Genomic DNA, 25876 nt, shown 5'->3' on the forward strand with positions numbered 1-25876 from the left:
CGAAGATAAAGACCCTCTTTAACCTGAATTCTCATTGATTGGATATCCCGCATAAGGAATCGAAGGAAGACGGGAATTCCCAACGAAAAATGCGTAGGTTTGAGCCGGCTCAGCTACCTATTTCCAGTTTTAGGTAGGTTCTAGAAACTTTCCAAACCAGTTTTTCTTTTTATTATTTCGTTGTTATCTCCTTTTCCATTTTTTTCTACTTTAAATTTTCATTTTTTTTCTTTCCACATTCACAAACATTTTCTGAAATCTGGGAACATCTTTTACAAATATATTTTAAAAGATTGAATAGTTTTTCAAATTCAAAATTTGTTCATCGAAATCAAAAAAAGGTTCATCAAGTTCAAAAGAGTTTTATAAAAATGTTCATCATATTCAAAAATGTTGTTCAAATTCAAAAATTGTTGATTAATTTAAAACAAAAACACTAAAATAAAGTTGCTCATCAATACCGAAAAGTCTTCATTGAATTTAAAATTTAATCATCAAATACAAAAAAATACAAAAAATGTTCATACAAAATTCAAATTTTGTACATCAAAATAAAAAATGTTCATCCAAAATTCAATTTGTTTTACAAAAAACAAAAAATGTCCAGTCAAATTCAAAAAATGTTCATTGTTCCAGAAACTGTGAATATTTTTCTGAATTGAAGCACATATTTTTGCATTAGTGACATTTTTTGAAACTCTATTTTTTTCAAATCCCAAACTTTCCTAAACAAGCAAAAAACAAACAAAAGGAAACGAAAAAAACACAGGGGAGTTCCGTCTCGCACCTGCGCCTGCCCAAGGCCGCGCGTCGGAGCGAGGCGGGCCGTTTTGGGGAAGGTTCAAGGTTATAAAACCTTCCCGGCCCGGTTTTTCTTTTTTACGCTTTTTTATTTTCCCTTTTTTTCTTTTATGTTTTTGCGTTTCTTTTTTTATTTTTACATGTTCATTTTCTCTTTATTTTTTTCATTTTTCTTGTTCATTTTTCGATCATCTATTCTATTTTTGGGAACATGTTTTGAAATCGTTAACATTGTTTTAAATCATAAAAATAAATTGAATTCGTAAAAAATCTATGTGATTGTGAACATTTTTTAAATTCACAAACATTTTGCACTTTTTTTTTTTATTTTTTTGTATATTTAAAATAATCATGATCATTTGTTAATCCACAATAATTTATTCAAAATCCTGAACATCTGTTAGAATTTGTGAAACATCTTTTGATATTCAAATTTTTAATACCGACCATTGTTTGAAATTCAGAACTGTTTTAAACCCCCCAAAAAAATTATTGAATCAAAAAAAAGCAGAAAATAACAAAAAGAAACAAAAATAACAGATGGTGCGGGCTCGTTCGCTACCCAGCGACCTGTGCGTGAAATAGAAGGTCCCATTGAAAACATGCACAAAATATGTGAGTGGGTGACATTTGTTTTGCACGATGGTAGCCACCGGCACAACTTTTCTTTTTAGTAGCTACGATTGAGCTTTTTTTTCTTATTGCAGTCTTGGTCAGTTCTAAACTTTCAATTGGTGAGACTTTCCGAGGATGGTACTGTGGCAGTGCAAAAAAACAATCTAAAAAATAAATGATGCAGCTTTCATAACTTTTGTATCAGCTTATAAGATGCATGAGCAAATTACCTGCCATGATAAGACCAACGAGGATGATCTTGCCACAATCTCTTGATAGGTAATTCGAGCGGTCGCACTTGGACTTGGAAACTGTAACCATTGGACACACAGATGTAAGATTGACGAGAAGAGGGAAAAAAGGGAGTAGCAATAATATCAAGAGTTTGACTTCACACAATATTTAGCAATTTTAATATAATTTAAGCGCCAATTTGAAGAACTCGTTTCATAACGTTACATTGACATGCATGCAAAAAAAGAATATTCCAAGGCCAAGGGCCTGCCAACGAGCTAGTTAACTACTCATTTACTCTCGCCGGCAGATCTCAAATATCAGATGACGTTACACTTCACGCAATTTTATTCAGTGATCAAAAGTTAACTCGGCTATCAATAGATACTTGCTGGTTAACAAAGATTAATATTTTGCAAAGATTTTTTTTACCAAATTCAATGTCTGTATTCCACCACATTTCGTATTGCACGTGAGAACCTCCTGAGAAAATTCAGTGATGCATGATTTTTACAGTATGAAATGCAAGATGATTATTTTCATTCAAAACAAAAAGAATGGCTAATGCTAGGCCTCGGTCGGGTTATATTTGACCCGATCGATCTCCTCCTCCACCATCCTACTTTAAGTGGAAAATCTAGGAATACAGATCATACCCATACGCAACATTATTGCAGCGTTTACCACCAAACTCGTAAAAACTCATTCGAGAATATTGCAGCATTTCAAACACGCCACATAGCAAAAATTATATGTATGCAAAAATCTCCATTTGTTGAAAAAAAAACTCTGAAAATTTGCTACCATACTCACAATATATAAAAAGACTAACATAAGCAACATATGTGAACAACACATACAACAACAAAGGAACACATTTGCAACATCAAAACAATTTGTTCCTTTGTCAAGATGAAGGTGCGTGTGCAACAAACAACATATGTGCTTGCGTGCATGTCGAAACAATCTAGGCAACATAATAAAATCTCTGATTCACTAACCCCTCCCAATCAACAATGGAGACACCACCCTTCATAGATCCTAGATCGTCGGAGCCCCGAGAGCTAAGTCACACAACCCGGTACCCACTCCCCATACTCACAATGCCTTCCCAACGTTGGTGCTGCAAAGTCGCAATGTGGTCATCCATGAAGTGCTAGAGGCACTCGAGCGGAGGAAAACCTAGAAGGAAATGCATTGTCGGTGATAGAGGCGCTGGGAGGAGATAACGACGCCGGACCAGGAGAGAGGAAGAGTAGATCTAGATTCTGGATTGAGAAAGAAAGAGGAGCACATGATGGGAGAGAAGGAACTGAAAGAGGAGTACCCCTCGAGAGAGTACACAGAGGGGGGGGGAGGTGCTACAACCGGGGTAGAGCCAACCGATGGTCGATTCGATCAATCATTTCCTAAAAATTAACCGAGAAACGAGTGCAATCGCACGTGTTGACAATGCAATAAGACGCAACAAAAAAGACACCATCTAAACACTCAAAAGTGATGATTCCTGCTGCTGCTCTCCATGCAGAGGCCGAAGGTTATCCTCCTTTCGAACAAGCACACCACGAGGGCCCCGTGCCATTTGTGATGCCTAACACGTCGCCGGGTCGGGAGAAACGTGAGGGAATTCAGCATTGTGTGTTTTAATCGACAGTGTGAAACGTAATGGCTACCAAGAAACAGGGCCGGTCCATACATATTCGGGCCCCGGGGCAAGATGACAAAACGAGGCCCTTGTGGACAAATAAAAAATCAGAATATATTGTATTTCAAAAGCAATTCAGTACATAGCATATGATGGTCTTTGAACTAAAAAGTACATGCCACGAATTATTTATTTGTAACGGTCCAGAGAACTAGATCATAATAGTATCAAAAAAAATTATAGTTCTACAAAAGATCACTCTTCTAAGTGCCACAAAGAGTGTTGGGAATCGTAGCATAATTTGAAAATTTTCCTACGCTCACCAAGATGCATCTATGGAGTATACTAGCAACGAGGGGAAGGGAGTGCATCTACATACCCTTGTAGATCGCGAGCGGAAGCGTTCCAATGAACATGGATGACGGAGTCGTACTCGCCGTGATTCAAATCACCGATGAGCGAGTGCCGAACGGACGGCACCTCCGTGTTCAACACACGTACGATACAGCGACGTCTCCTTCTTGATCCAGCAAGGGGGAAGGAGAGGTTGATGGAGATCCAGCAGCACGACGGCGTGGTGGTGGATGTAGCGGGATGCCGGCAGGGCTTCGCCGAGCTTCTACGAGAGAGAGAGGTGTTGCAGGGGAGGAGGGAGGCGCCCAAGGCTGAGATATTGCTGCCCTCCCTCCCTCCCTTTATATAGGCCCCCTGGGAGGGGGGGGGGCGCCAGCCAAACCCATCTAGGGTGGGGGGCGGCGGCCAAGGGGGGTGCCTTGCCCCCCAAGGCAAGTGGGGCGCCCCCCACCCTAGGGTTTCCAACCCTAGGCGCAGGGGGGAGGCCCATGGGGGGCGCCCAGCCCACTAGGGGCTGGTTCCCTTCCCACTTCAGCCCACGGGGCCCTCCGGGATAGGTGGCCCCACCCGGTGGACCCCCGGGACTCTTCCGGTGGTCCCGGTACAATACCGGTAACCCCCGAAACTTTCCCGGTGGCCGAAACTTGACTTCCTATATATAATTCTTCACCTCCGGACCATTCCGGAACTCCTCGTGACGTCCGGGATCTCATCCGGGACTCCGAACAACTTTCGGGTTTCCGCATACACATATCTCTACAACCCTAGCGTTACCGAACCTTAAGTGTGTAGACCCTACGGGTTCGGGAGACATGCAGACATGACCGAGACGCCTCTCCGGTCAATAACCAACAGCGGGATCTGGATACCCATGTTGGCTCCCACATGTTCCACGATGATCTCATCGGATGAACCACGATGTCGAGGATTCAATCAATCCCGTATACAATTCCCTTTGTCAATCGGTATGTTACTTGCCCGAGATTCGATCGTCGGTATCCCAATACCTTGTTCAATCTCGTTACCGGCAAGTCTCTTTACTCGTACCGCAATGCATGATCCCGTGACCAACGCCTTAGTCACATTGAGCTCATTATGATGATGCATTACCGAGTGGGCCCAGAGATACCTCTCCGTCATACGGAGTGACAAATCCCAGTCTCGATCCGTGCCAACCCAACAGACACTTTCGGAGATACCCGTAGTGCACCTTTATAGTCACCCAGTTACGTTGTGACGTTTGGCACACCCAAAGCACTCTTACGGTATCCGGGAGTTGCACGATCTCATGGTCTAAGGAAAAGATACTTGACATTGGAAAAGCTCTAGCAAACGAAACTACACGATCTTTTATGCTATGCTTAGGATTGGGTCTTGTCCATCACATCATTCTCCTAATGATGTGATCCCGTTATCAACGACATCCAATGTCCATAGTCAGGAAACCATGACTATCGGTTGATCAACGAGCTAGTCAACTAGAGGCTTACTAGGGACACGTTGTGGTCTATATATTCACACATGTATTACGATTTCCGGATAACAAAATTATAGCATGAACAACAGACAATTATCATGAACAAAGAAATATAATAATAACCATTTATTATTGGCTCTAGGGCATATTTCCAACAGTCTCCCACTTGCACTAGAGTCAATAATCTAGTTACATTGTGATGAATCGAACACCCATTGCGTCCTGGTGTTGATCATGTTTTGCTCTAGGGAGAGGTTTAGTCAACGGATCTGCTACATTCAGGTCCGTATGTACTTTACAAATATCTATGTCTCCATTTTGAACACTTTCACGAATGGAGTTGAAGCGATGCTTGATATGCCTGGTCTTCCTGTGAAACCTGGGCTCCTTCGCAAGGGCAATAGCTCCAGTGTTGTCACAGAAGAGAGTCATCGGGCCCGACGCATTGGGAATCACCCCTAGGTCGGTAATGAACTCCTTCATCCAGACTGCTTCCTGTGCTGCCTCCGAGGCTGCCATGTACTCCGCTTCACATGTAGATCCCGCCACGACGCTTTCCTTGCAACTGCACCAACTTACTGCTCCTCCATTCAAAATATACACGTATCCGGTTTGTGACTTCGAGTCATCCAGATCTGTGTCGAAGCTAGCGTCGACGTAACCCTTTACGACGAGCTCTTCGTCACCTCCATAAACGAGAAACATATCCTTAGTCCTCTTCAGGTACTTCAGGATATTCTTGACCGCTGTCCAGTGTTCCATGCCGGGATTACTTTGGTACCTTCCTACCAAACTTACGGCAAGGTTTACATCAGGTCTGGTACACAGCATGGCATACATAATAGACCCTATGGCCGAGGCATAGGGGATGACACTCATCTTTTCTCTATCTTCTGTCGTGGTCGGGCATTGAGCCGTGCTCAATTGCACACCTTGCAATACAGGCAAGAACCCCTTCTTGGACTGATCCATATTGAACTTCTTCAATATCTTGTCAAGGTATGTACTCTGTGAAAGACCAATGAGGCGTCTTGATCTATCTCTATAGATCTTGATGCCCAATATATAAGCAGCTTCTCCAAGGTCCTTCATTGAAAAACACTTATTCAAATAGGCCTTTATACTTTCCAAGAATTCTATATCATTTCCCATCAATAGTATGTCATCCACATATAATATGATAAATGCTACAGAGCTCCCACTCACTTTCTTGTAAACACAGGCTTCTTCATAAGTCTGTGTAAACCCAAACGCTTTGATCATCTCATCAAAGCGAATGTTCCAACTCCGAGATGCTTGCACCAGCCCATAGATTGAGCGCTGGAGCTTGCATACTTTGTTAGCATTCTTAGGATCGACAAAACCTTCCGGCTGCATCATATACAACTCTTCCTTAAGGAAGCCGTTAAGGAATGCCGTTTTGACGTCCATCTGCCATATCTCATAATCATAGTATGCGGCAATTGCTAACATGATTCGGACGGACTTCAGCTTCGCTACGGGTGAGAAAGTCACATCGTAGTCAACCCCTTGAACTTGTCGATAACCCTTAGCGACAAGTTGAGCTTTGTAGATGGTCACATTACCATCCGCGTCCGTCTTCTTCTTAAAGATCCATTTGTTTTCTATGGCTCGCCGATCATCGGGCAAGTCAGTCAAAGTCCATACTTCGTTTTCATACATGGATCCTATCTCGGATTTCATGGCTTCTAGCCATTTGTCGGAATCCGGGCCCGCCATCGCTTCTTCATAGTTCGAAGGTTCACCGTTGTCTAACAACATGATTTCCAGGACAGGGTTGCCGTACCACTCTGGTGCGGAACGTGTCCTTGTGGACCTACGAAGTTTAGTAGTAACTTGATCCGAAGCTTCATGATCATCATCATTAACTTCCTCCCCAGTCGGTGTAGGCACCACAGGAACATCTTCCCGCGCTGCGCTACTTTCCGGTTCGGAAGGGGTGACTATCACCTCATCAAGTTCCACTTTCCTCCCACTCAATTCTTTCGAGAGAAACTCCTTCTCCAGAAAGGACCCGTTCTTGGCAACGAAGATCTTGCCTTCGGATCTGAGGTAGAAGGTATACCCAATGGTTTCCTTAGGGTATCCTATGAAGACGCATTTTTCCGACTTGGGTTCGAGCTTTTCAGGTTGAAGTTTCTTGACATAAGCATCGCATCCCCAAACTTTTAGAAACGACAGCTTAGGTTTCTTCCCAAACCATAATTCATACGGTGTCGTCTCAACGGATTTCGACGGAGCCCTATTTAAAGTGAATGCGGTAGTCTCTAAAGCATAGCTCCAAAATGAGAGCGGTAAATCGGTAAGAGACATCATAGATCGCACCATATCCAATAGAGTGCGATTACGACGTTCGGACACACCGTTTCTCTGAGGTGTTCCAGGCGGCGTGAGTTGTGAAACTATTCCACATTTCCTTAAGTGTGTACCAAATTCGTGACTTAAGTATTCTCCACCACGATCTGATCGTAAGAATTTTATTTTCCTGTCACGTTGATTCTCAACTTCACTCTGAAATTCCTTGAACTTTTCAAAGGTTTCAGACTTGTGTTTCATTAGGTAGACATACCCATATCTACTTAAATCATCAGTGAGAGTGAGAACATAACGATATCCTCCGCGAGCCTCAACACTCATTGGACCGCACACATCGGTATGTATGATTTCCAATAAGTTGGTTGCTCGCTCCATTGTTCCGGAGAACGGAGTCTTGGTCATCTTACCCATGAGGCATGGTTCGCACGTGTCAAATGATTCGTAATCAAGAGACTCCAAAAGTCCATCTGCATGGAGCTTCTTCATGCGCTTGACACCAATGTGACCAAGGCGGCAGTGCCACAAGTATGTGGGACTATCGTTATCAACTTTACATCTTTTGGTATTCACACTATGAATATGTGTAACATCACGTCCGAGATTCATCAAAAATAAACCATTGACCAGCGGGGCATGACCATAAAACATATCTCTCAAATAAATAGAACAACCATTATTCTCGGATTTAAATGAGTAGCCATCTCGAATTAAACGAGATCCAGATACAATGTTCATGCTCAAAGCTGGCACTAAATAACAATTATTGAGGTTTAAAACTAATCCCGTGGGTAGATGCAGAGGTAGCGTGCCGACGGCGATCACATCGACCTTGGAACCATTCCCAACGCGCATCGTCACCTCGTCCTTCGCCAGTCTCCGTTTATTTCGTAGTTCCTGTTTTGAGTTACAAATATGAGCAACCACACCGGTATCAAATACCCAGGAGCTACTACGAGTACTGGTAAGGTACACATCAATTACATGTATATCACATATACCTTTGGTGTTGCCGGCCTTCTTGTCCGCTAAGTATTTGGGGCAGTTCCGCTTCCAGTGACCACTTCCCTTGCAATAAAAGCACTCAGTCTCGGGCTTGGGTCCATTCCTTGGCTTCTTCCTGGCAACTGGCTTACCGGGCGCGGCAACTCCCTTGCCGTCCTTCTTGAAGTTCTTCTTACCCTTGCCCTTCTTGAACTTAGTGGTTTTATTCACCATCAACACTTGATGTTCTTTTCTGATCTCCACCTCCGCTGATTTCAGCATTGAATATATCTCAGGAATGGTCTTTTCCATCCCCTGCATATTGAAGTTCATCACAAAGCTCTTGTAGCTTGGTGGAAGCGACTGGAGGATTCTGTCAATGACCGCGTCATCCGGGAGATTAACTCCCAGCTGAGTCAAGCGGTTGTGCAACCCAGACATTCTGAGTATATGCTCACTTACAGAACTATTTTCCTCCATTTTACAGCCGAAGAACTTGTCGGAGACTTCATATCTCTTGACCCGGGCATGAGCTTGGAAAACCAATTTCAGCTCCTCGAACATCTCATATGCTCCATGTTTCTCAAAACGCTTTTGGAGACCCGGTTCTAAGCTGTAAAGCATGCCGCACTGAACGAGGGAGTAATCATCAGCACGCTGCTGCCAAGCGTTCATAACGTCTTGGTTCTCTGGGATTGGTGCATCACCTAGCGGTGCTTCTAAGACATAATCTTTCTTGGCTACTATGAGGATGATCCTCAGGTTCCGGACCCAGTCCGTATAGTTGCTGCCATCATCTTTCAGCTTGGTTTTCTCTAGGAACGCGTTGAAATTGAGGACAACGTTGGCCATTTGATCTACAAGACATAGTGTAAAGATTTTAGACTAAGTTCATGATAATTAAGTTCATTTAATCAAATTACTCAATGAACTCCCACTCAGATAGACATCCCTCTAGTCATCTAAGTGAAACATGATCCGAGTTAACTCGGCCGTGTCCGATCATCACGTGAGACGGACTAGTCAAGATCGGTGAACATCTCCATGTTGATCGTATCTTCTATACGACTCATGCTCGACCTTTCGGTCCTCTGTGTTCCGAGGCCATGTCTGTACATGCTAGGCTCGTCAAGTCAACCTAAGTGTATTGCGTGTGTTCCGAGGCCATGTCTGTACATGCTAGGCTCGTCAAGTCAACCTAAGTGTATTGCGTGTGTTCCGAGGCCATGTCTGTACATGCTAGGCTCGTCAACACCCGTTGTATTCGAACGTTAGAATCTATCACACCCGATCATCACGTGGTGCTTCGAAACAACGAACCTTCGCAACGGTGCACAGTTAGGGTGAACACTTTCTTGAAATTATCATAAGGGATCATCTTACTTACTACCGTCGTTCTAAGCAAATAAGATGCAAAAACATGATAAACATCACATGCAATCAAATAGTAACATGATATGGCCAATATCATCATGCTCCTTTGATCTCCATCTTCGGGGCACCATGATCATCTTCGTCACCGGCATGACACCATGATCTCCATCATCGTGTCTTCATGAAGTCGCCACGCCAACGATTACTTCTACTTCTATGGCTAACGCGTTTAGCAACAAAGTAAAGTAATTTACATGGCGTTTATTCAATGACACGCAGGTCATGCAAAATAATAAAGACAACTCCTATGGCTCCTGCCGGTTGTCATACTCATCGACATGCAAGTCGTGATTCCTATTACAAGAATATGATCAATCTCATACATCACATATATCATTCATCACATCTTTTGGCCATATCACATCACATAGCACTTGCTGCAAAAACAAGTTAGACGTCCTCTAATAGTTGTTGCAAGTTTTTACGTGGTTTGTAGGTTTCTAGCAAGAACGTTTCTTACCTACGTATGACCACAACGTGATTTGCCAATTTCTATTTACCCTTCATAAGGACCCTTTTCATCGAATCCGTTCCGACTAAAGTAGGAGAGACAGACACCCGCTAGCCACCTTATGCATCTAGTGCATGTCAGTCGGTGGAACCTGTCTCACGTAAGCGTACGTGTAAGGTCGGTCCGGGCCGCTTCATCCTACAATGCCGCCGAAACAAGAAACGACTACTAGCGGCAAGAAGAATTGGCAACATCAACGCCCACAACTTCTTTGTGTTCTACTCGTGCATAGTAACTACGCATAGGCCTGGCTCATGATGCCACCGTTGGGAATCGTAGCATAATTTGAAAATTTTCCTACGCTCACCAAGATGCATCTATGGAGTATACTAGCAACGAGGGGAAGGGAGTGCATCTACATACCCTTGTAGATCGCGAGCGGAAGCGTTCCAATGAACATGGATGACGGAGTCGTACTCGCCGTGATTCAAATCACCGATGAGCGAGTGCCGAACGGACGGCACCTCCGTGTTCAACACACGTACGATACAGCGACGTCTCCTTCTTGATCCAGCAAGGGGGAAGGAGAGGTTGATGGAGATCCAGCAGCACGACGGCGTGGTCGTGGATGTAGCGGGATGCCGGCAGGGCTTCGCCGAGCTTCTACGAGAGAGAGAGGTGTTGCAGGGGAGGAGGGAGGCGCCCAAGGCTGAGATATTGCTGCCCTCCCTCCCCCCTTTATATAGGCCCCCTGGGAGGGGGGGGGGCGCCGGCCAAACCCATCTAGGGTGGGGGGCGGCGGCCAAGGGGGGTGCCATGCCCCCCAAGGCAAGTGGGGCGCCCCCCACCCTAGGGTTTCCAACCCTAGGCGCAGGGGGGAGGCCCATGGGGGGCGCCCAGCCCACTAGGGGCTAGTTCCCTTCCCACTTCAGCCCACGGGGCCCTCTGGGATAGGTGGCCCCACCCGGTGGACCCCCGGGACTCTTCCGGTGGTCCCGGTACAATACCGGTAACCCCCGAAACTTTCCCGGTGGCCGAAACTTGACTTCCTATATATAATTCTTCACCTCCGGACCATTCCGGAACTCCTCGTGACGTCCGGGATCTCATCCGGGACTCCGAACAACTTTCGGGTTTCCGCATACACATATCTCTACAACCCTAGCGTTACCGAACCTTAAGTGTGTAGACCCTACGGGTTCGGGAGACATGCAGACATGACCGAGACGCCTCTCCGGTCAATAACCAACAGCGGGATCTGGATACCCATGTTGGCTCCCACATGTTCCACGATGATCTCATCGGATGAACCACGATGTCGAGGATTCAATCAATCCCGTATACAATTCCCTTTGTCAATCGGTATGTTACTTGCCCGAGATTCGATCGTCGGTATCCCAATACCTTGTTCAATCTCGTTACCGGCAAGTCTCTTTACTCGTACCGCAATGCATGATCCCGTGACCAACGCCTTAGTCACATTGAGCTCATTATGATGATGCATTACCGAGTGGGCCCAGAGATACCTCTCCGTCATACGGAGTGACAAATCCCAGTCTCGATCCGTGCCAACCCAACAGACACTTTCGGAGATACCCGTAGTGCACCTTTATAGTCACCCAGTTACGTTGTGACGTTTGGCACACCCAAAGCACTCTTACGGTATCCGGGAGTTGCACGATCTCATGGTCTAAGGAAAAGATACTTGACATTGGAAAAGCTCTAGCAAACGAAACTACACGATCTTTTATGCTATGCTTAGGATTGGGTCTTGTCCATCACATCATTCTCCTAATGATGTGATCCCGTTATCAACGACATCCAATGTCCATAGTCAGGAAACCATGACTATCGGTTGATCAACGAGCTAGTCAACTAGAGGCTTACTAGGGACACGTTGTGGTCTATATATTCACACATGTATTACGATTTCCGGATAACAAAATTATAGCATGAACAACAGACAATTATCATGAACAAAGAAATATAATAATAACCATTTATTATTGGCTCTAGGGCATATTTCCAACAAAGAGACCATCATCTCGCTCTTCTAAGTATGAAAATCTTGTCGATGTCTCTAACAAACTCGAAAATCTCCATAGCACGCAATGGCACGTCAGATTCTGGTAAAGTCATTTGTCGTGCTCGTAATTTCGAGAAGAGGTCATCTAATTTAGCATAACTGTCAGAAAACATTTCTACAAATTTAGCACAACATTTGAGTAATTTAATATCATTCAATAACTTCAAGTCTTTTGAGCCAAGTAAGAAGCCAAATATACTTTTGTACACTTTAATTTCTTCGAAGAACTACTGGTTCTAAAAAAGTTGTCAATTGAACTTTTCTGGGATCATACCAGTTCATCTCTCTAGTTTTTTCACTTCCTTTTCTCACTGATAAACATTTTCTACTCCCTCCGTTCCTAAATATTTGTCTTTTTAAGATTTCAAATGGACTACCGCATATGGATGTATATAGACATGTTTTAGAGTGTAGATTCACTCATTTTGCTCCGTATGTAGTCATTTGTTGAAATCTCTAGAAAGACAAATATTTAGGAACGGAGGGAGTAGAAGACATGTCCCCAAACAATTGCAGAAAAATAGTCAATACAGGGAACAAAAGCAGCTGAATATGGGCATATGGCTTGATGTCGAATTGTCGATGTAGCTTCCCAGATCTCCAAGGCTGCAACACTCATTCCCCGTTCGCCCCTTCTCATCCCTGGATCCAATGAAGCTTTGAAGAACAGGCCAACAGAAGAGTAGGAACTAGGAAGAGAAGAATTGGAGATGTCAGATGAAGCAATCGAAGGCGGAGAGTCGGGCTATTTAACAGCGACTCAAAAGAGTACTCCCTCCGTCCGGGTTTATTAGGCCCCATTTCATTTTGAGCCAAAGTTTGACCATAAATTTAACTAATAAAATATAAACTATATGTCACGAAAACTATACCGTAGGAAACCTCTTTCAAATACAAATCCAACAATATACTTTGGGCAGCATATAATATATATATTTTAGTTAAATAAATGGTCGAACTTGGACCCAAAATACAAAGGGGCCTAATAAACTCGGACGGAGGTAGTACTTGATTAGGGGAAGGAGGGAGACGTACCATCCCTATGCGGTGATGCCTCAAATGTCTACTTGATGGGGAGCTTGAGGATGGATTGGGGAAGGGAATAGCACTGTTGGTATCCATTAATGGATGCACGGGAGCGGAGCCTCGAATCTGAAAGTGCGTGGGAGCGGCAGCGCTGTTCTTCGGGTGAAGAATTTGTGGGACTATGCTTTGGTGCCTTAAGGCACCTACCTTTGTGCCTATGACATGTGGATCCAACAAATAGCTGGCCCACATGTTAGTGACCCAAAGGCAAGGGTTTTAAGGCACCGAAGCTGCGTCCGAATTTGTGGGAGGAGACGAGGAGGCTGGAGACGTGCAGTAGCGTAGCGAAGCGATGGATTCCTTCATTTTTTTCCTAATACACATATACTAGCTATACCTAGGCTGGGGCCCCTACCTCCCAGGGGCCCAGGGCGGTCGCCCCGTTACCCCGGCCTATGGGCCGGCCCTGCCAAGAAAGGGGGCGGAGCCACCTTATCCATGAGATAATTTTGTCAGAGAAGTCGGTGGGCAGAGCCTTTCGCGGTTCCATTGAACATGTGGGTGACACAACCAAAGAACCAGGGATATGATCAATTCTTGCCCGTCTGTCTTCAAGGTGCCAATGGTCCACAATTCTAGGTACGCAGCCGACGCCGCGGATTATTAGTTGCGTGGTCAACGAGAGCGAAGGCGTAGGGTAATGGCTAGTCTGTCTAGCTCGCACAACTTGACTCGCTAAATGGAGAATGAAAACAAACAATTAAAGAAATACTCGTTGTGGTGCGAAGCACTGACCTTCCCAGCAGCCGGTGCCGTCGACGAAGCCGTCGCCCTGGAGGCCCTCCGGGCACTCGCACTGGAACGCCTCCGGCCGCGTCTTTGTCGCTGGGAACTGGGTGCAGTTGGCTCTGGCATCACAGCGGCAACGCCCCGGTACCCACCAGTCCAGCTCCAGCGCGCCGAGCAGCAGTGACGGCCCCTGTGCGTCCGAATAGCTCACCGCCGACACCAGCCCGGTGCAGTTTGACCTGAGCACCTCGCTTCTGTTCAGAAAATGGTGGCCGCTGGTGTTGCTGGGAGTACGAGGCAGGATGCAGCGTATGGACTCGTTGGCGCTGCAGTGGGACGTGCTTCTCTTCATGTAGCGGTCCGGCGGCTCGCTGCTGCAGTTTTTTATGAGGGCGGCCTCGGAGCTGCTGCAGGAGCTGACGACGAGCGTGTTCCCCCAGGCGGGCGCGTAGCTGTCGGAGAAGAGCACCGCGACGGACGCATTGAACAAGCGAGAGCAGTCGGGCTGCAGGTTGAGGATGAGCGCGCGCGGCGTGACGTTGCGCACGAGCAGGCCCAGCTCCGGCGCGCCGCCGAGCCACGCGGCGCGGACGTCGTCGACGCCGACGTCGCAGACGAGCTGTATCGTGCAGCCGCCGGAGAAACCGAACGGGTACGGCAGCTCCATGCTCCCGCACCTCCGCTCGCAGCTCCCGTTGCCTCCGCCGGCCGCAGCCGCCGCGTGCAGCAACACGGCGGCCACCAGCGGCAGCAGCAGCACCGCACCCCGCATCTCCGCAGCTGGCTAGCTCTCTACCTTAGCTTACTTCCGAGCTCCGAGCGCGCCGTCCCTCTCATCTTAGATTTGTTCCTATAGCTAGTCAAGCAAGCGAAGCAAGCTTGCTGCTAGCTGCGGCGCAGGAAAGGAAAGGAAGGCGCGCGCGGCAGCACAATGGCTTGATGGTGTCTGTGGTGGTGCGCGCGCTTGCGTCCCCGCCGCGTCGGCTGTCATTTTTGTTGGTTCATTGCATTGCAGTGGAATTTTCCGCATTGAAAGCCGAGACCAACGACCAACCTACTCCTACTGCTCCTGCTGTGCTGCCCCATCCCGCACTGCACACACAAACACACTGGCACGCAGCTCATCACTATCCTCCCCTCTATAGCTAGGCCCCAGAGAATCCAAGTAATCACTCCAACACTTCATCCTCTCGTCTCGCCGTCATGGGAATGCGGGGCCGTACGCCGTCGTCGTCGTCTGCCCGCCGCTCACGGGCACCCGTTCCCACAGCCACAGTCACGGCTAGCTTGTTACATTCTCCATCGATGATCCCTCCACCGTGGCCGTGCAGGCGTGGACCGGAGACCTCGGCCTCGGCCTCGGGTAGCCGCCAGCTAGAGCCCGCCCGGCGCCCGTCCCACCCTCTCCACACGCTGGCACGCTGCGCCCACTTGCCGTGCGCCGCATGCCAACGAACGTTATGACGGACTAGAAAAATCCCAGGCCAAACGACGACCCGGGGTCCGACGACGCAAGGCAACTGGTCGTTTTCATTTCCGGGAAATGGGTAATGGAAGTACGCACGTATGCTGGTGGCCTTAGATTAAGAGAGGACGTGACCTGACAGGGATTTCAGGATTAGGAGAAGCTAGTTTAGTGGCACCACGTACTAGGGGCGGCTAGAGGCACCCTAATCACGTAGGATGGTGGAGACACCTAACCATGCAACTATCTGCTTAATAATGCTGTTTAATTTGTTCGTCGGGGAGCTAATTAATTAAGGTCAACCTACTCTACGGATGAGCAGCTAATGGATGGGATGTGCAGTACTCAACGATGCTGATGCTGCTATTACAAGCCACGCTACTCCATAATTTAAATTAGTTGATTTGATTGACTGACTATACATACATCATATTTTTCAGCTGCCGAAGAGGAGAAAATTTGATCACGAAGTAAAGAGGAAAACTGTTGCCAAAAAGAAAAAACATGTTGTCAAAAGAAAAGTAAGAGGAAAACAAACAAATGTACACTGCCGACAAGCTTGAATACCTTTTCAACCATACCTGGATAACCTGTCCCTGATAGTATTAGTTATCCCCCAAGAAACGGCCTTGGATCCTGATTAGCGGCTGCTTCCACTTTCCACACCGGCCAAAGTTCCGAGTTCCGCTCGTCGCCGCAGTCAACAGCTACAGCTTGCATCCGCCAAATCAGCATGAAAAAGAGATCAGATATGGGGGCCACACACACAAAGTTCCATCAAAATCAACTGCTCGTGTGTAGTACTAGTAATATTGAAAGTAACACAGTAAGGATGCAATTAATTCCGACGTTTTGCGGAAGGTTACAGCGGAAAGGAAAACAGTGACATCTTCTGCCAATTTGCTGATGAGAGCCTCTTGTCCACTAGCAGTTGCTCGACTCTAGTTGCCAAGTTGGATGCAGTTATCCGGCATCGCTTTCAACCCTATACAAGCAAGAATTCGGAAATCCTGGAATCTGGTTTCTTCAAATCTACAATTCAATACAGGAATGTTTTTCTTCTCTGGTATACCACTGGTATCATTAATCCGACAATGACTCATGTGGTTTCTTATAAACAAGCAAACCTGTATTCGAGATATGATATAACAGTTTACTAAAAGGTGTAACCACTTCAGTATTTCTTCAGGAAGAAATTGCAACCTCAGATTTTAGCAGGTAATATACATCACAGTGATTCTGAACATGAATCTCCTCTCATTACATGTATCAAAAGGTATGGTCTGTGGACCTCAGATTTCCAGTATCGTTCTTATCTGCTCCGGCGAATGCTTGACCAACGATCTTGGGTCAGGATAACAGTTCTTTGGATCCATCACCGCCTTGTAAATGAGCTCGTAAGCTTCTGCTAGAGCTCTCGCCAAACCGTAGCACGCATCTGAGCGTAACCTTGGAACCTGCAGCTGCTCGAATTCCGGCAAGGAGCCTTCTGTTCCAGTCACAAGACCATAGAATGCCTTCAAGCACTCCAGAAGCATTTGTGGTGATGTCTCCACAACATCTGCCAGAGGTCTTGCATCATCCTCGCCGTCAGTAGAGCTGTAGTTCTTTATGTATGGCATCTTACTTGACAATCCACATTTACTGAGAATGCTATCAGCTTCTTTATCTACCAAGGCACGCGCGTGTGTTTCGATCATAGAGCGAAGGTTTTTAACATAGCTTGTAGCAACCTCCTGATCCATCAATGGTTCCTCAATAGCTGATAAGCAGTTGATGAGGTAAACTTTTGACGAAGATTCACCACTCTGTACATTGCATAATATTGAAATTACTTGGATGTAAGCAAATGTCTAAAAGTTGATTTACGCAGCTAAAGCGAGCTAGCCTACCCAGTCAAAGGCTTAAAGCAAAAAGGTTTCTGATCCAAGCATAAAAAATCACAGTTTCTTTAATCTGATCAGTGCCCAAAAGGTTATGAAATAAAATTGAACAAGGCAATCATGAAATCCAAAACACCGGCTGCTCCTCATAAAGCCAATTATAATTTTATTCTGGGACCATAAAGCGAGTATAAAGGAATGTGAATTGGAATTGCATGCCTATCGGTACATGTAGGATCAGTTCATCAATTACTATATCATAAGTGTTTCCCATGTCGAATAGTGTTACCGCCAAATGAATGGAAGTGTTTGATCTTATCCATCTCTGCCCCGCTAGTTGTCTCCACTTTTTTCTCTACAATTTGCACTAGCAAAGGTGCCAGTTTCACTGTTGCGGCTACAGTGAACTTTTTGAAATTTCTTGACTTGTACCATCTGTATTTTACTAGTCTAATAACTGTATGGTGTGTGGTTGTGACTGGCAACAGAAAGAAAAAAGGCTGTCTAATTTACTAGTTCAGTTCATGACCAGAACATAAGTACAAAGGTTGCTCCACAATAGTCACAGGTCCAAGGGATTCACATTACGATGCACATGGTAAACAAAAAGAATTATGCTACTAACCAGGACAGATGTAGATGATTTCTTTGATAGAATAGCATCAACTGAGATTGAATCTCTCTTACTTCCGATAGGTTCAGAACTAGTTCTACCACGCCGTGCAAGTGCACCTTTTGACTTTTGTGCCTCTGCAGCTTGCTCACACATCTGAAGAGTAGGTCAGGAAGTCAGGATTAGCACTAACAGTACCACATGTAGATGAGGACTCCCGATAAACCACAATGCAGATAACGTCACATTCTGTGGTAACAACAATAAAGGAATAACAAAACTACTTGTAAAAGATAAGAACAGCAGATATGGAACGCCTTTTGCACCGATAGCATGTCATCTGTAGTAACTGGCTCCACTATTGCATACTCCCTCCGTAAACTAATATAAGAGCGTTTAGAATACTAAAGTAGTGATCTGAACACTCTTACATTAGTTTACAGAGGGAGTACTAATATATTAGTTTCTACAAATCACAAGTACTGATGCAAAATGAGTAAAACGTACACACTTGTTACTTCATATTAGGTGCAATCTAGCATTACTTTATACTATATGATTACCCAAAAAACATCCACATGGAACAGCCACAAAAACTTCTAGAATGAAATGAAATATTTTGGAAGTGAAACTAAAACACATAATTACTTTGGAGATATTAAGCAATTGTGTAATATTGATAGCTTGCTTGAGCGGAAGATAACTTGATGGCAAATACAGACACTGAAATACTGCTAGTTTCAAGAATTGTCACATAACATTACTGTAGACATAGAGGATAGGAAGATAAATCCTATTATTACAAAAATAATAATATAGAGTGCTCAGTGGATACTTGATAGGATCAAAATTCAAAATTGCGCCAAGGGTAAAAATTAGTCAGATCGAGCAATAAATTTTCAGCTTGCCGGACATGCTTTTTAGACATCTGTACAAACTAAAGTACATCGAATGCAGAAAGCTTACCTGAATTATAGGATCCAGTATTGCAGAAATGACTGGATCAAAGTTTAACCCTTTTCCAGAGGCAGAAATCATCATGCTATTGTAGGTACTTATGAGCTCAAGCAAAAGAGAAACTCCCTCCCTCACTGCTGGTGGGGGAGAGAGGTCAACCGCGACAAGTGGAGGATATCGCAATAACTTTTCTCCACGGCTCTTCAGGATGTTGAAGAATGTCCGCTGAGTTGCATCTCTAAGTGACCATATTGTATTGCACAATGCTGTGTCTACACCCAGCAGTTCTGATATCTAGAATAGAAAAGGACCATGTGTGAACTGAATAAATCTTAGCTTTACTAAATAGCCAGAACTAGAATTTCAGACTCACCGTGTAACCATAAAATTCCAGGGTATTACTAAGTTTGTAAGAAACTATCAGACTTGGTTGTGACTGCAGAACTTGCTCGACTCGAACTTTAAACGGTCGGCATGCCCCTTCAAATATTCTATCGAGAACAAAAGTGAAATCAGATTCTCCTTTGGATGAATCACCTTCTCTTACAGAATGACGATGATTAGCTGGACCACTGTCACTTATTGCATCCGGATCAAGCAGCGCAGCTATAAGCTCTCTTTCAGATGCAAGTGCCTTCAAACATTAAAGCCAGAAGTTTAGAAAGGCTAAAGGAATATCTTTATGTTGCAGATGAATGATGCGTATGTATGCATGTTATTTGGAAGGGATTTTATTTAACAAGCATTAATTAGCTCATTGCATACTGACTATTAACAAGGATAGACCAAGGAAATCACCTGATGTAGCCATCCCAGCATATCGCCTACATAACGAAGAGGATCATGAGCATGCACTTCTATTGGTCTTGGGAGCCCTCCGGGTCCACCTCTAGTAAGAGCACTTATAAACCGCCTGAATAAGGCATGATGCCTCATATTGGCAACCTATGGATGTGGATAACTAAACTATCAGACACTATTTGAATTAACTGCAACTTTACTATGTAGAAGGTAAACTCAGGTATCATAACTATTTACAAGGTATGACATACCTCTTCTGCGCAGTACTTGAACAGAACAGGCCTTTCCTTCAGGCACCGAACAGCCTTCTTCAAAAGTTCACTTACTTCAGGATTATCAGTATCACCTAGTTTTTTACACTCAACTTGAACCCACCTGATGGCAGGGAAATTTGAATTATGAAACTTGAACATCAAATGTCAATTGATCATGTTATATAGAACACAGCACAATAGCAAATTTAAGCAAGGTATTCGGCAACAGTTCATTCAACAGTACTTATCATGAGAACTTATTTTTCAGTACTGTCTAGTGAATGAAGTCAAGTATAGATGAACGTTGAACACTAGCTTTGGAACGGTAGGTAAGGTCAAATTAGAGCATAAAACAAGAACTACAAAGTTAACAAAAGAACATCCCAAGGAAATGTTAGGTGCCATATTGTCAGTAGCAGTAAAAGCAAGCAAAAGTGCGTGAGCGGAAATATATCTCCAATTATTGAGTAAAAAACAACGACATCCAGTGAAAGGAAAAGGAACAGCAAAAGATTAGATGACTATAGAACGATGGCCAGTACCTGCATAATCTTTCATAAGCTCCTTCTTGGTACACGGACATCATATCCATAAGTTCCAAACCAGCACGCTGAATAAATAAAAAATAGGGCATTAACACAAATATTCTATGGAATCAGCTATTAGAAATAGGTTCCCAGTGTCAAAGCGTCTAGTTCTTGGTGGAGTGTAGGGTCATCTCCTTACGGGCTCATTCGGTTTGCAGTTCTTTTTAGGATTTTTTTTCCTATATATGGCATTCGTTTCATAGGAACAGAGCAACTAAGATTCCTTACGATTGTGTAGTTTTTATTAGGAATTTTTCCCTATATATGGCACATTCAGTTTGCAGTTTTTTTTAGGATTTTTTTGCTATATATGGCAGTTTTTTTTTTAGGATTTTTTTCCTTCCCGAGGAAGAGCCTATTTATGACAGACAGCTGAGAATCCATTCTTCTAATTGAGTTGAAAGACTGGCAAGAGAAAATGTTGATGTTGTCGTGATCTAGAAAATTAAGGCAAGAAAAAATCTCAAGGATAAAGTGAAAATACCTGGTGGTGTGTTCGCAGCAGAACCTTGCAGTTCGAATGGATTTCTTGGACATGCAGTAGTGCCTTAAAGAATTTTTCATCTATATCTTCTTCCCGCAGTGCATGTATCTATTAAAGATAAGGTTCTGTGAATAAACATACTACAGATTGTCGTGCCACTAGATGGGCAAGACATCACACCATAGCAACCAAAGAATCATTGGAACAACTGATTTCGTTTAAGTAGAGAGTAGTACCTCTTCATTTGAAAGTTGGTAATCCCGCAGGAAACATGATACAATTTCTTGGCGCTGAGTGATAACCTCGAGTTCTTGTTGCAACCTCTCCGTTGTACTGATGATATCCCCTGTACTTGCACTACAGCTGCTCAATGCTTCTTCAATCCTAACACAATGGTGGTGAATAGCATTCAAGTTAAACCGGTTGATCCTGCTAGAAACCTTTTGCATCTACAGCTTAGCATTATCTATATTTACTCCAATGTCTTAGTTAGGACCAGTAATAAAACACTAACTGCAGGTTCTACATCTAAACTCACAAAGATTGAGTGAAAACATGTGCTCACACAATGTGACAATTCCCCTAAATCTACAGGTTTGAGCTGAACCTAGCGCAAAAAATATCAGAAAATAAACTAAGGTTCCATTTCCAGGCAGGCGGAGCAGAAGAAGAGAATGCCAGAATGGACTCACTTCTTCCACGAATCGTCCAGCGCGTGCACTTCCCCCTCGACGCGATCCAACGCCTGCACGCGAACAAGAAAAGGAAAACAAGCAATCAGGCACCAATCGACCAACGGACGACGTGGGGAGGAGAGGCGGGCAGCAATGCGGCAACAGGACGCACCTTCTGGGCGGGGAGGGAGGCGTCGAGGAAGTGGCGGTTGATGGCGAGCGCGCGCTGCTCGACGGAGGACTTGAGGTTGCGGCGCGCCTGCGGGGTGTTGTGCTCGTAGAAGGTGGAGAGCGCGCCCAGCGAGGCCAGCAGATCTGGGCTGTCCGTCCGCGTCTCGAGCACCTTCTTCAGCTTCCGGGACACCCCCGGCGCCAGCGCCGCCGCCATCCTGCCGCGCTTGGCCGCCGCCCCGCCGCTGCGCGCAACGCCACCGAGTTCGCGATCTCAATTCGCAGGTGATCTTCCCCTCCTCCCTTCGCTTCTGCCGAGGAGTTTGGTGATGACCGTCTGGGATCTGGGGGAGGTGAGGCTTCCGCCGTGCCGCCGTGCCGCCGTGTGTCTGTCAGTGTTGGGTTCAAAGGCAGGCTCACTTAGAGCCCATAAGAAGCCCGGCAAGTAAGTGGGCTTGCACCACCCACAGATGGGCCACAATTCTTGGTTCCCACATTTTCCTACCACTGTCAGTGGAAAGAGGTTATCTTTTTGTTCTTCTAAAAAAAAGGCAAGAATGTTTTGGATTTTCTAACTCCGCGCATTAATATTTTAAGCAACAAAACGCCAGCTAGTTGTAGTATCAGAATTTCTCAAAAAAAAAAGTTGTATCAGAAAAAAGATTGACACATGTCGAAAGTACCTTTCTACACCCGGGCTTAGTAAAACCAAAAAAATAGAAAAAAATCAAAAAGTTCTGATCTTTTTTTGGCGTACTTTAAGAAATGTTTGTTGTGCATGCAAAATATCATCACGAAATCACATTGGTGAAAATCGTGACAAAAAAACAAAATCAAAGCTCCAAAATACGTTTGAAAGTAACATTTTCAGAGTATCGATTTCAGGTTTTTTACCACGCCTTTCGCCAATGTGATTGCATGATGGGAGTTTTGCATACACTCCAAACATTCCTTAAATTTTGCCACAAAAAAAGATTTTTTTTAATTTTGATTTTTTTTTTAATTTACTGTTCACCCAAGAGCATTTGAGCCCTGATGTAGAAACTCCACGTCCGACGCATGTTTCAATTTTCAAAATACAGCTCGAGCTAATAAGAGAAAAAGGCAAGAGCTGACAATGTTGCAGTCTCTACAAAGGTTTACAGCCGACAATGGACATCAGTATCACAGAGTAAAATTTACTATTGCATGGCCATCACGGAGTAAAAATTACTACTATTCCAGTCAACCAAATAACTCCGACGATTGCATGGCCACACAAAGCAACAGCACTGATGATTTGGAACTCCAGCCTACATACACGCCTCCCTCTCCGACATGATCACGAGTCCATGTCCACAGGCTCATCTGCCGGGGCAGCATAGGATAGCTCCTTGCCCATGACCACCGCCGTCATCATCAGCTTACCGGCGTCCGGAAAAGCGTCGTGCTGCATCAGCACCTCCTCCACCGAGAAGCACTTGGCCTCCAGGCCTCTCGCTTGCACGTCCTCTTTCCTCACGGGGAGCACCTCCTCGAACGTGCCGTCGAACACCTCCGCGTCCGAGCTGTAGCACAGCCTCGAAGCGTTGAAGAGGACCGTTCCTTGGAGAGATTCTTGGATGACCTCGTCGCTCCAGCCTTCTGAAACTGATGCCTGTGAGAGCTCGACCCAGTCATCCTGGTCGGCTGTGTTCGTCCAGCAAGCCTCTAGAAGGCCTTTGTTGGAGCTTCGGAATGAGGAGCCTATCCAAGCAAATACTTCGAAGGCTTTGAGAGAAAGCTCGCGGCCTCTCTTCATGCACATCTCGATCAGTTCTGATGGCGGAAGAAGCTTGCTTGCATGTTTGCCCTGTGCATATTCTGGATCATGCTGAACAATCTCTTCCTGTAAAGAAAAAGGTAAAAATTATTTCGTCAGCTATGCGTTCTGACTTCCCTTAGAAATGATAAGGCATCCACCTACATGCCATCAAGCAAGTTATCCTCTTTTGTATGGCTTGAATATATTTTCATCAAAGATAAATAAAACAACATTGTAAAACTTTGTGGGAGTTCAAATTTGGTGGTACTGCCATGCCTCTAAACATGGAATACTTCAATACATGGCCGGTTAACACTGAAGTCTGGAGGCAGATAATTAATTATAGAGAACAGAAGTACAACATCATCTTTTTCTGTTTAAGACACTTCACCTGAAGATTTAGAATCCGGATATCAGCATCTATCTGTGCAACCTTCACTTCATAATCAACATCCTTACCTACTTGTTACAAACTGCAATATGTCAGGAGTCCATTTACCACGAAAAGAACAAAACATATCATAGAAGAAACGGGAATTAATAGAAAAGAATGATGCAACATTCTGTTCCTTGACAAAAATTATCTTCTAGAAAATCAGGAATTCCCTGTGCTGCAGAAAGTTCAGCAGAATGATGAAATAAACTCTTACCATATAATAAAAGGTTAAGCAGCACACCCATAAGAATATGCAACAGCTACAATTCCTAAGCATGTACAAATTTCAATGACGGAGAGAATCATACTTCCTCCATTCCTAAATATAAGTCTTTAGAGATTTCAATAAGAACTACATATGGATGTATGTAGACATATTTTAGAGTGTATGTCGGGGATATACCATGCGGTATGACCCGGCCGAACTTGGCGGCTCACAGAGACCCGGCGAGTATTTGGTGACTTACTGATAACCTCAACGGCGGGTCAGATAGAAGACAAGGCCCAAGGCCCAGAAGGCCGGCTCACGTTTATGATGGGCCGGCTTAAGAAGAAAGGGATGACGAATATTTTCTTTACGAGGAAGCAAGACCCGGACTTGTAATTAACTTGTAAGAGAAGATAGACTAGTCCTAGTCCTACTAGGACTCCACATGTAACCCGCCCCTCTAACTTATATAAGGAGGGGCAGGGCACCCCAAGAGGGGACGAAAAACAATCGATAGGGCTAAACACCGAGAGCCGGTTCCCGGCGACTCTCCCGTGATCATAATGAGACCTAGCCTCAAACAGCATGTAGGGTTGTTACCGGATGATGTTTCCCGGGGCCCGAAGCTGTCTAAATCCTTGTCTTGTGTTGCGTCTCTCAATTCCGCTCAACCCCTCTCAAGCTACCACATAGATGCATTGGCCTCACGACTAAGTCCTGACACTAAGGACATCTGACGTGTTAATTCCACGACAGTTGGCGCCCACCGTGGGGCTCGCGCACGGTGGTGTTGAGTCCTTGAAGGGATTTCATCTTAGGGATTGAGAAGTTCGCGTCTGGATAAAGAAAAGACCAATTTTTTGGAGGGATCTGCATCAACTTCGAGTTCACTGGATTGAGATCAGAAATTTTATGGGCAGTAACCATCATCTCTATTAACAAAATCAGTCAGCGACCCGGACCCGGGTGATCCACGGGCTTGGACTCCTCCAACATCAGGCTCATCGACCCACTGCGCCCCCGCCGTCGCCGGTTCGCGCATCCAACCCGCCGGGTCGTTGCTGCGCCGCTGCTTTGCCTCTGCTGGGGTCGCCTTGACCCGCCCGCCGTCGGACGGCCTTGTCTCCACCGCAAGTGAGCCGCCGTGAGTCGCCGGGTCTCCGCGCCTGAGCCGTTCTGCGGGTGAGCCGCCCGGTCGCGCAGCCGTCTCTAGCCGCGGCTGGCCTCGCGCCTCCGCCTCCGCGCTCGGCCTCCAGCGCCCTGCCGGTTCTCCGCGCCTGAGCCGTTCCGCCGGTGAGCCGCCCGGTCGCGCAGCCGTCTCTGGCCGCGG

At 45.3% G+C, this 25876-nt stretch overlaps 2 protein-coding genes and 1 pseudogene across 4 annotated transcripts; all 3 read right to left on the reverse strand.

Annotated features, from left to right (window-relative positions):
* Positions 1-12331: 12331 nt before the first annotated feature.
* LOC123098270 (wall-associated receptor kinase-like 14) lies at positions 12332-15429 on the reverse strand. Of its 3 annotated transcripts, none has more exons than XM_044520223.1 (2): positions 14237-15425; positions 12332-12514 (listed from the first exon to the last, which is right to left on the reverse strand). In XM_044520223.1, the coding sequence occupies exons 1-2, from the start codon at positions 15000-15002 to the stop codon at positions 12501-12503; spliced, it is 780 nt and encodes a 259-aa protein (XP_044376158.1). In that variant the 5' UTR covers positions 15003-15425; the 3' UTR covers positions 12332-12500. The 3 variants fall into 3 exon arrangements, with proteins under 3 accessions (XP_044376158.1, XP_044376156.1, XP_044376157.1); XM_044520221.1 differs by lacking the exon at positions 12332-12514 and adding an exon at positions 12601-13057 and having other exon boundaries at positions 14237-15429; XM_044520222.1 differs by lacking the exon at positions 12332-12514 and adding an exon at positions 12601-13104 and having other exon boundaries at positions 14237-15380.
* Positions 15430-16802: 1373 nt separating this feature from the next.
* LOC123098272 (conserved oligomeric Golgi complex subunit 6) lies at positions 16803-22489 on the reverse strand. The gene is made up of 11 exons (XM_044520224.1): positions 22121-22489; positions 21967-22019; positions 21511-21658; positions 21275-21382; positions 20746-20813; positions 20201-20324; positions 19947-20093; positions 19522-19782; positions 19158-19442; positions 18204-18347; positions 16803-17503 (listed from the first exon to the last, which is right to left on the reverse strand). The coding sequence occupies exons 1-11, from the start codon at positions 22334-22336 to the stop codon at positions 16988-16990; spliced, it is 2070 nt and encodes a 689-aa protein (XP_044376159.1). The 5' UTR covers positions 22337-22489; the 3' UTR covers positions 16803-16987.
* A 722-nt stretch (positions 22490-23211) lies between these two features.
* The window catches only part of LOC123098273 (nuclear pore complex protein NUP133-like), a 14311-nt pseudogene continuing 11646 nt past the window's right edge, over positions 23212-25876 (reverse strand).

Source organism: Triticum aestivum, chromosome 4D (assembly GCF_018294505.1).
Source record: "Triticum aestivum cultivar Chinese Spring chromosome 4D, IWGSC CS RefSeq v2.1, whole genome shotgun sequence".
Lineage (NCBI taxonomy): Eukaryota > Viridiplantae > Streptophyta > Magnoliopsida > Poales > Poaceae > Triticum > Triticum aestivum.

Coding starts and splice junctions, on each gene's coding strand:
- LOC123098270 (XM_044520221.1), bottom strand. CDS start 15,002: ATGCGGGGTGCGGTGCTGCTGCTGCCGCTGGTGGCCGCCGTGTTGCTG. Junction 13,058..14,236: donor CGGCACCGGCTGCTGGGAAG/GTCAGTGCTTCG, acceptor CATTGGATCCAG/GGATGAGAAGGGGCGAACGG.
- LOC123098272 (XM_044520224.1), bottom strand. CDS start 22,336: ATGGCGGCGGCGCTGGCGCCGGGGGTGTCCCGGAAGCTGAAGAAGGTG. Junction 20,325..20,745: donor GCTTATGAAAGATTATGCAG/GTACTGGCCATC, acceptor CCCTGCCATCAG/GTGGGTTCAAGTTGAGTGTA. Junction 18,348..19,157: donor TACTGGATCCTATAATTCAG/GTAAGCTTTCTG, acceptor CCTACTCTTCAG/ATGTGTGAGCAAGCTGCAGA.